This window comes from Stegastes partitus, unplaced genomic scaffold (assembly GCF_000690725.1).
Source record: "Stegastes partitus isolate 25-593 unplaced genomic scaffold, Stegastes_partitus-1.0.2 Scaffold1908, whole genome shotgun sequence".
In the NCBI taxonomy this organism is placed as follows: Eukaryota; Metazoa; Chordata; class Actinopteri; family Pomacentridae; genus Stegastes; species Stegastes partitus.
Genome location: NW_007579639.1, coordinates 99,609 through 109,651, shown reverse-complemented (window position 1 = coordinate 109,651; position 10,043 = coordinate 99,609). Strand labels below are relative to the sequence as shown.

The following is a 10,043-nucleotide window of genomic DNA, read 5'->3' as shown; positions in this document are numbered from 1 at the left end:
TGTTCAAGGGTTTCTGTTTATATATGTACAATTAAAATCACAGTTTTAACAAAATATAAAATAAATAACATTAACAATACTAAGATAAATGCATTCTGAGTCACCGGTCTAGTAAAGACATAGGCATCTCTCTTCTTCTTTTTTTTTTTTTCTTTTTCTTTTTTCAAAATCTGTTGTCTCTGCCTCCGCTGGCAACTACAAACATTTGTTTTTCATCAAACTACATTTCCCATGAAGCACTGGGTGTAAGCATCCCATCTCAAACAGTAGGTATCGTCTTTTCTCTCTCTCTCTCTCTCTTTATATATATGTATTTTATTAGTTGTTTTTCATTAATATATCTATTTATATATTTATTTAAATTTAAATTTTTTTTTTTGCACCTGGGATTCCCTCCCACTCCCCTTCCTGAACTGACCAACCACAGATCAGCCCTGCAGCCTCCTGCAGCCAATCAGGAGCAGGAGTCCATGTGGGCGACGGACAGTGGTAAGGTCAATGGTGAGAGGTCACAGAGGCAGAGGTCAGCAGCAGCAGTGCCCAGGTAGGCCACCCTGGTGTGTGTTTGTGTGTTTGTGTTTGTGTGTGTGTGTGTGTGTGTGTGTGTGTGTAGATATTTGTATTACTATACGTAATGGGGCAATTTGTCTTCTAAGTTTCAATCTTCGGAGGATTTTTAGAGAAGATGGAGCACATTTTATCATCTTTGGTCCTCAATGACTGTAAAAACTGCCGTTCCCAATTTTGCAAATTGACAAAATCATGCAACAGAATGAGTGAACTGTGGTGTTGTCTTTATGTCATTTGGGCTTGACGATGGATGGATCGGTTTTATTAACCCTCACTGGGACTGACACCCTGGAAAACTAGTTACATAGAGCTGAGCAGTAACAGGCAGAGGTGCTGCTATGGAGGCTAGAAGTGTGTCACAGTAGTATAAAATTAGGGATTGGATTTCTTGAATACTGCATTTTGGTCATTTAGTTATTTTTACGTTATTTAGTGCTGAGTCAGAGATTTCAGAAAACATGACATTCCCAGGTATTTTCTGCATCTTTTTACTATTGGTATGGTTTTAAAGCTGGAAATGATGATATATGCACATTAGGGATGCACGATATATCGGCCGATATTTGTGTTTTTTCCCATATATCGGTATCGGTCCGATGAACAAATTAACCGATGTGAACAACCGATGATTGTCTAACATTAGCGCCTTCGTCTCATAAATATATTAAAATATGTTTTACTGTTGTCACATAATAAAGAAGACCGTGCGGTCTAATTTGGTTTGGGCTTCTTTTGAATCGTTTTCTCACAGTGCTTCCTTATACTCACTTTTCGGTGTGAACAAAAATTGAATATCGACATCGGTAATATCGGTTATCGGCGAGATCAGAAATCTTGATATCGGATATCAGAATTGGCCAGAAATTTTAATATCGTGCATCACTAATATATATATATATATATGTGCCATAAATGCAGCATAAGTGTCACCATATTCAGAGGTGGTGGAGAAGAAAGAAAACCGTTTGTATTGTTCCACTGAGTGGCGGCTTTTAAAGGACTTAAGTTTAAAGGTCAATCTTGGATTTGTTTCTTCCTCCACAAACAGCAGTTTTTTCTCCACGGTTCAGTCTTGATGGGTCTTTGTTCAGATCATGACAAAGACTTCGGTGACATTTTATGTCCTCTGACCAGAACCCCAGTGTGTTAAACAAGCTGGGGTTGACAGTGGTCCTGTATGCTACAGAGCGCTCTGTGGTACACAGTCATTGATTGTTGACTGATCAGACTGTTGATCAGTGATTAGTAAAATTAAAATTTGCATCTCTAGCATCCTGTCCCAAATTGTCTGCCTTTATGACTAATAGTGGACATACCAATCTTTTTTTTTTTTTTTAAATGCCTTGTCCAGCTCTGATCCACATCTTTGAGATCCCTCATTTTTTAACCAATTCAAATGTGGGTTTGATTAAAATGCTCGTTAGAACTTTTACCAGCCCAAAGTGACATCGTCAGATTTTGTCTGAATCTATATCGAACTAAATAAAACACCAAAAAGCATCTATTTTCCAAATGTTGATCAACTGATTGCTCTGAGAAGTTTATGAAACTCCACCAACAAAAAAAAAAACCCCAACAGATACAAAATGGATCAATTCAAAGCAACACTGCTCCTTAAGGTAATGCTGGAGAACACACATTTCAATCTAAAGAGTGTGTCACTCTAAATTTGAATTTGCTCCATTTTAAATGATACCGAGCGTCCCTGGTGGGGTGTGAGACAGTAATACATTCTGTGGAGGTGAACATCCTCTCGGTTGGACAACTTTATAGGTCAAAGTGAATTAAAACTTCACTAAGGAAAGCATTGTACAGCGCAGACCCACTAAGGTTCCAAACTATCTCTCAGTGAACTTCCACATCTAGTCGAGGGTTAACGGCTGGATTACCCCTTAGGTATAGTAACACAAATTGTGTAAATGTATGCGTGTGCGTGTGACGTTTTTCTAAACTCCAGTGTTTTATTGCAGTGTCTGTGGTGTCGGGTGGAGATCAGTACAGTCTCAGAGGAATCCTCCTCTTCTTGCAAAAAAGAAAAAAAAAAAATCCAGGAAGGGGAGAGAGTGGGAGGAACAATAAAACAACCCCCCCCCCCTCCCAAAAAGAAAACAAAATTAGCATAATTAAAATGTTCCATATAGAGTTTTCTGTTAAAAAATAGACGTCTAGTCTGTTTGTAAATCAGTAGTCGGAAGGAAGCGGCAGCCTTCCTTTTGTCCGTTTGTTTAAAACAGGAGTGAAATGATTGATCCAGCAAACAAGACGGGACAACAAACTTAAGTTTTTTTCGTAGCGGGAGATGGAGGGAGCACCCTGTGTTTCCAGTTGAAACAGAAAAAGAAAAGAGAAAGAAAAGCAGCGAGACGTCATCCACCTTTCCTGGAGCAGAGGCAACCGTAGGACGAATAAGAAGGCGATGAGGTGAAGTCTGGGAGGTCCACCTTCAGCTGGCTCTTAAAGGTGACTGGACGGTCGTGTGGGCAAAACTGGTAAATCACTGCTAAGAACTCATGGCACAGATGAATATTTCCCCCTCCCCCATGAAATGCATTAAAAATCTCCCAAAGCCAGTCATGTCACATCTCCATGTAACTGTGGGTGAGCTCTCAAAAATACTTGAATGTCCCAGATCGCTTCTTTCTCCGTTCAGGCGTGGCTGCTGACGTGGAAATTAGCGGAAAGGTGGGAAACAGAAGAGAGATGAGGGAGGGGGAAAAAGGTGGATAAAAGAAGAATACATGGATAGGGATGGACAGAAGTTAAGGAGAGACAAAAACCAGGTTTCAGGATGGAGGCGGTTCAGCCTAACAGCTGTATGGCACAATTTGTTCTTAACCAAAATGTAAAGGACCCTGATCAAAAGTGTTTAACTTCATTCTTGGACCAGTAGTTTTAAAGCCGGTTTGAGGCTTAAATCCGTAAATAAACAAATGTAAAATAGTTTTTGATGTTAATTACTATTGGTAGATACTGTTTAACTGTATTTTCTTTACAGTTAAATACCAACAATGCAGCATTAGTCCGGCTGTAACTTCACATCCGGGTCTCTTATTAACTTTATCAGGATCTTTAAAACATCTTTCTGAGCTTTTTCAAGCAACTTTCATTTAACCAGAACCACAAGATGCAAGTAAAAACCCTGGAAAAAGCAGGTTTTTAGTTTAAATCAGGTGTTTATGGTAAATTGCCCAGTTAATAATAGCTTTTTATTAACTGAAATATTTGTATTCTCTTGCAGAAACAATTAAAAATTAATTACTTTTAGAGCTCCTGCATAAAATAATAAATATAAATGTATGTCCTATGATGGTGCCTTTACTGTCATCCTGCCAAACTAAAGTTGTGCTATGTTTTAAAATACTTAAGGGCATAAAGAATGTCAAATTTACCTTTTAAGATGCTGTTAGTTCAAGAACAATGATGGAACAGAAGAAAAAAAGAAGAAGAAATGAGTAAAGACAAGGAATGCAGAAGAAGGGACTCAACTGGAGAAAGTCTTGGCAGTAATCTGAGAGGTTTGAGGAAAAGTAGAAGTGAACAGAGGAGGCAAAAAAAAGGAGTGATCATTTTTTGGAAAGTTTTGGAGCGGGAGGAGTGTGCGAGAGAAGAGATGAAATGCTCTGGCGTCAATCCCTTAAGGATCGCACAAAGTGTGGGGGGGGCGGAGGTGGTGCGGGACTAGGATTCGGAGGAGGTACGAGAGCCGCCGTGGACCAGCGACTTGTAGATGTTGGAGGAGAGGAACCGTGGGTAGGAGTCCCTGTGCATCAGCGTGTAGATCTGCAGCTGGGCGTCTTCAAACGTGTGAGGCGTCGGGTCCTGCATCTTCCTGTTGATCACCTCTCGAACCCGGGCGTCCAGACTCACCTGGAGGGAAACAAGACGACACATCGCAAGGCTCAGTGCTGCGTTTTCACATCTGGATCCTGTCGGGCCTGAATAGAGAGCTGCATTGTTATGTACATTCGACAGGTGTGAGCTGCACTGATCAGGATACCGGTGTGACTCATGTTTTTGTCACCACTTGCAGGTATGCAACCGTGATTTTTTCAGTGACCACAAACTCACCAGAGCTGAACTAAATGTGCAATAGATGCTTTGGAGATTCATTTCACCCCTACCCGAGAGAATTCCCAAATCGCACTGGTTCAAGTGAATAGAACCGACATTAGCTGGTTTAAATCTCAGCTTTTCCACAACCCAGTTAAATTCAGTGTAACGTTGCAAATGATAGCACAGCTGCAAATCCTCATAATGCAATTTTCAGTTGATTGACTCCGTGTTTTACAATCTTCACTTCGGACACTGAAATCTAATGAGATAAACGTCTGCATCAAGCATCGTCTCCAGGGATTACACCTGGTCCTGGCCAGCCACTTCAAACCTGAACCTGGGTGCTCGGTGTAGCTTCACCCTCTGTGCACCTCTGGGTGTTACCAACTTAATTTTATTTGTATCAAGCTGAGATTATTACTTTATCTTTATTTATGTAAATGTATTTATTTGTGCATATGTCAGTGTTGTGTGCCCACGCACCTCGATGAAATCATTTAACCTTTAAGTTCCGAGCAAATTTTAGGAAAGGAGACCTCATTTACAGTTTAGCAGAGTAAGAAAATAAAAAAATAAGAAGCCTGGATAATAATAAATATTTTTAAAAATATATACTTAAAAAATAAGATAAAGGGGTTACATTTATTAAAAACAGCCCGTTAAAAATTCTCGACAATTATCAATATTAATTAAAAAAAAGTAAAACAAAACAACAAAAAAACATATATATATTTTGTTTTCTCAACATTCTCGACAATATATATATATATATACATATATTAATTAAAAAAAAAAAAAAATATATATATATATATATATATTTTAAATTAATTTATTTTATTTAATTTTTTCGGCATCTCCATATACTGTAGGGATCGTTGTTTTTTGAAATGATTATGAAATGAAATAATAAAGTTCAAGGAGGAAACAAACACTTACCACCTGTTTTTCATTGTCGTCTTTATAAAGTCCAACATAACGGAGATTTCTACATCCAATTTACACTTTATTTGTTCATTTCATTAAACTTCCACTTTTTTAACTACCTCAAAATATTCTCCATGTTTTGTTTTTAGTAGACTTCTACTTTTGTGTGTGTGTGTGTGTGTGTGTATTTTTTCCCTCTCGTCTTTATTGCAAATTAAAAACAATACAATCATCAATATGGACTGAAATGAAAAATGTTATAGTGATAAGTTTTTCAGCCCGAGCATGAACACATGAGGTTAGCAGCAGTGGGACACTCGTACACAGACACAGTCAGAGTGGCCCCGCAGCCTCGGCACCAGCAGATATTTATAGAACGACAAGCTTTCTCTTGTGTTTTCCCTCTGTTCTTATTTAGGAAAGGCACACACACACACACACAGATAGGCATCGTACCAAGGTCAGACATGCAGACAGACAGCCAGCCATGCATCTTCTCTGCCAAACTCACACGTCTGGATATCTCTGTATTTTAGTGCGTGTGGGCGTTCTGCGTCTATAAAAAGCCTCAACTGCCAGAAGGTGATGAGAGCAGCAATTTATAGCTTCCTGTAAAAACACGCTGCACACACGCATACATGCAGACAACTGTACGCACAAACACACTGGGCGTCCAAACGTGCCAGCGCACACATGCACACACCAGTGATGGAGCCTGACAAGCCAAGCCTTCAGAAACTCACACTAAATAAAGCCACCGCTGTTGCACACACACACACACACACAAATACACACACATTGAGCTAAAAATAGCAGCAGCCAAGTTGACAATGCTTCCCCCACTTCTCGGCAGTAAAAAAAACAAAACTTTGATCCATTCATGCTGTGTATACTACTCTATAACTTTACAACCACCAATAAAGAGCGGGTCGATGAGTTGGTCCTGGTGTGGCTGTCTGTGTGAACACTGAGCACGTGCAATAAAGCTGACAAATCAAGGCCTCTAAATGTGCAGCTGAGCTTCAGAGGCAGCAGAGAAACTCGACAGAGCTTACGGCTGGATAACACACCTGAAGAAGTTATTGTGGCAACGCATTTAATTTTAGTTGATGTTGATTATTGTCGAGAATTTTTCCTCATCCTGTTCACGTGGTACACAAGGTATTAGTTATAATGTTAATGCAACTACGAAAAAGACACAAATAAACACATTTACACGCATAAGTGATGACAAAGGAATCATCTCACTATGATAAATAAAGAAAACCAAAGGTGTGTGGATGGTGGCCAGGGCAAAGCCACTCTACCAGGCGGAGGTTAAGTTCAGAGCAGCTGATCTGGACTGGCTGTCACCAAATGGAGACCCCCAAGTTGGCCTCCACCTGACTTCAAGTCTGTCAGGTGTCAGTGTTAGCCAATGGTACCCCTTTTCCACCAAGTTGGTTCCAGTGCTAGTTCGGAGTCAGAGCCTGACTTAGCACCAGGTTCTTGAAACTGGAGGTTAGGAACTCTTTGCTGGGCCAGAGCTAAGCAGTGAGTACGTCAGGGGCTGGGGACGGGGTCATCGTGACCAACGAGACCAATGGAAACACAGAATGGGACACACAAACGGTAATTTGTGCTGTTTTTCACCAGGACGTCCCTGGTCCACAGCTGTGTTGGAATGAGTCCCGGGACACGGAAGTTCTGCACAAATGCGATGAATTCTGGTACAACTGTGTCCCACCAGCAGCACCACAGTGGTGGAAAACAGTACTTTTAAAACTTCGGTGAACTGCTGTATTTATGTCTAGAGATGCAGTCTTTTCTTGAAAAACGGTGCACACGTACCTACATGCGCTGATTATTCCACTCATACAAAAGACCGCATAAGAAAAAATCACTTGGTTTCATCTTGGACAAATCTGATTAGAACGTCCTGGTTTACTCTTTTTAAAGTCATCTTTGGTCGCACACCTGTCTGAGCACTTTGGCCACCAACCGCAGCCACCACAACCTGCAATGTGGGGCGTTCAGGGAACATCGGTAAATTGTAGCGTCTATTGATAAGAAAATGTTCAGCAAGTCATCAGTTTTGCCTGTGACATGGTGGGAAGTACGACAAAATGAGAAACTTGGTCACACCAGTAAGAAGTCTGGAGCCCTGTGTGGGCTTCTGTATGGCGCGAGCGTTGTTCGGTATGCAGTGACGTATGGTGTGGCTCTAACTTGACTCATTGCCGATGGAAAAGCGAACAGGTTCTCAGGAGATGCGAGATCTGAACCAACTAAGCACTGGAACTAGCACCAGCAACGAGCTAGCACCTGGTACTTCTTGGTGGTAAAGGGGTCTAGGAGTGCACCACTTTAGTGAAGGTAGAGGGTTTTAGACCGCCAAAGCCAGAGGCAACGGGAAGCAAAGGTGACCACGGACTAGCACGCCTTGGTAAACCTGCATGGAAGCCACGCTGAGTGCAATGGAGAGCAAAGGAGCTTCCTTTTAATGATGTATAGTTGGTTGTTTATCAGTCAAGGACAGAGCTCTCTTATTGCTGCTGAACCAACTCTTACCTCTTTTGGCGACAGTATAGAGATGTAGTCCTCGTAGATGGAACGCGCTTTTTCTTCAACGGCGCCCTTGCTGATTTCCTGTTTGAGGTCTTCGCAGGCCAGCCAGAACAACATGTTCTCCTCACTGTACTCCGTCCGCAGAAACTCCCGGAAAACATTTCGACCCGCTGGGTTCCTCATCAGCTTGTCGAAGGACTGGGACCACAGCCGGATTTCATCCACTGAGGGTTTGGTGCTGATGAAGAAAGAGCGGAAATTATACGGATTTTTGTTTTTTTTTGTTATTTTATTGCACATTTTTACTGTAGACAGATGATTTAAAACAAAAAAAAGAGACAAAAAATCATTACATTCCTGATTGAACCATTTTTTTCCCCACACTTGCTGTTTTGACTTCCGCTCAGCAGAAAAAGTACTTTGGGCAACCATTTCTACTGTATATAAACGTTGGACATCCATCTGTTTATCTGTGTATCATTAATCCTGGATTCCTGGACACTGAAGCACACAGCGATAGTACTCGAGAGAGCAAAGGAGTTCAATCTAAATGTGTGAACAGTGTTTTCAGTCAACTAAGGAACTAGTTTTACATCAAAATACATGAAGTGACAGAAGATCACAGTTGAGTTTTTGCTAAGCCAATGGTGGAAATGTTGGTCTTTGGCTCAGAGGAATAAATATTGACAACTACTGGATGAAATGCCATGAAATTTGGACATTCAAAGTCCCATGAAATAAACAATTGGGTGACTTTGGTGAACTAATAATAACAGGTTCTGTGTCTTAGCTCTTTCCAGTGCTGTTAGTGATTTAGCATTTAGTTGTAGTAGTTTAGTTTGCTGGTAAAAACTGTTAAAGCATCAGGAAAGTCTACCTGGTGAGTGGATTATGTCAACATGACCACTAAAACTGTGTCTATGTCAACATATATGAAGTTTTCTGCTTAACCGTTCGAACCCCAAACAGTTTCTGCTCCTCAAAAAGGAGGAGAACAAACTAAAAACGTAAAATGCAAAATATCATTGGTATGTAGGGTCACCATTTTTTTTTTCATATGTTGTAACACATGTGGGCACTTGAAAAATATTGTACATGTTGACTTTGGTTTATTCAGTATTTGTAAAGACACTATTTGAGAAGCTTTTTTCTCTTTATGACTTTACTCTGTCAGCCTGCAAAACAAGACAGGATGGAGTTGTCTTGTTTTCTAACTATCGTTGTGTTGTTTCCATAGAGGCGCAGGACTTTATGTGGCAGTGAATATGACTGCTTGGCGTATCCGTCTTGGCTGAGGGCTGAAAACAAAACCGAATCCGTGCTGCAGACTCACCAAGCTTCACAGTTTGGTATGGTATCCATCTTGGTGTCCTGTGATATTCTCTTCCTCCTCCTCCGCTTCCGTTTCTCCTCTTCATTCCTAACGGTGAGACTGACATGATAAAACGGCTTTCAGACAGCAAGCACACACACACACACACACACACACACACACACACACGTACCAACTTGCACAACACGCTCAGCCACAGCTCTGACATAAGAGTCATTACATCCAGAACTATAAACACCTGTATAATCATACACAATGATGTCAACGCCCACATTTAATGACAGCCCTAACCACAGCTATGTTAACAGCAGGGTACAGCAGCAGCGGCTACAGGTGTGTGTGCACCTTCGCTGTGTGAGTGTGTTACAGAGAGAGGGAGCTATAAATAATTAGTACCTGTGGGAACTTCGGAGGTCTAATCACTGCATGGCTACTGTCTGATGTCTGGAGACTGTGTGGACGTGACTGTCAGCAGGACTGTCCTGTGTATTCCTGTGTGTGTGTACACAGGCAGTCTGGGATTAAAAAACAAATGGTCTTCTCGTGGGAATATACATTAGAGGTTGTCACTAAACCCTGAAACCTGCCACCAGGTGAAAGGGACACTATCTTT

General features: G+C 41.0%; 1 protein-coding gene across 4 annotated transcripts in view; it reads right to left on the bottom strand.

The window, feature by feature from the left end:
- Nucleotides 1-1,891: 1,891 nt before the first annotated feature.
- Nucleotides 1,892-10,043, bottom strand: part of rgs19 (regulator of G protein signaling 19) — a 38,388-nt gene continuing 30,236 nt past the window's right edge. For 3 of the 4 annotated variants that reach the window (XM_008302921.1, XM_008302925.1, XM_008302926.1), the window contains 3 exons: nucleotides 9,431-9,529; nucleotides 8,101-8,335; nucleotides 1,892-4,437 (listed from right to left, as the gene is read on the bottom strand). In XM_008302921.1, coding sequence (XP_008301143.1) covers nucleotides 4,249-4,437; nucleotides 8,101-8,335; nucleotides 9,431-9,529 — 523 coding nt within the window. In that variant the 3' untranslated portion in view covers nucleotides 1,892-4,248. The remainder of the gene's footprint in view (nucleotides 4,438-8,100; nucleotides 8,336-9,430; nucleotides 9,530-10,043) is intronic. The other variant, XM_008302924.1, reaches the window with a different exon arrangement.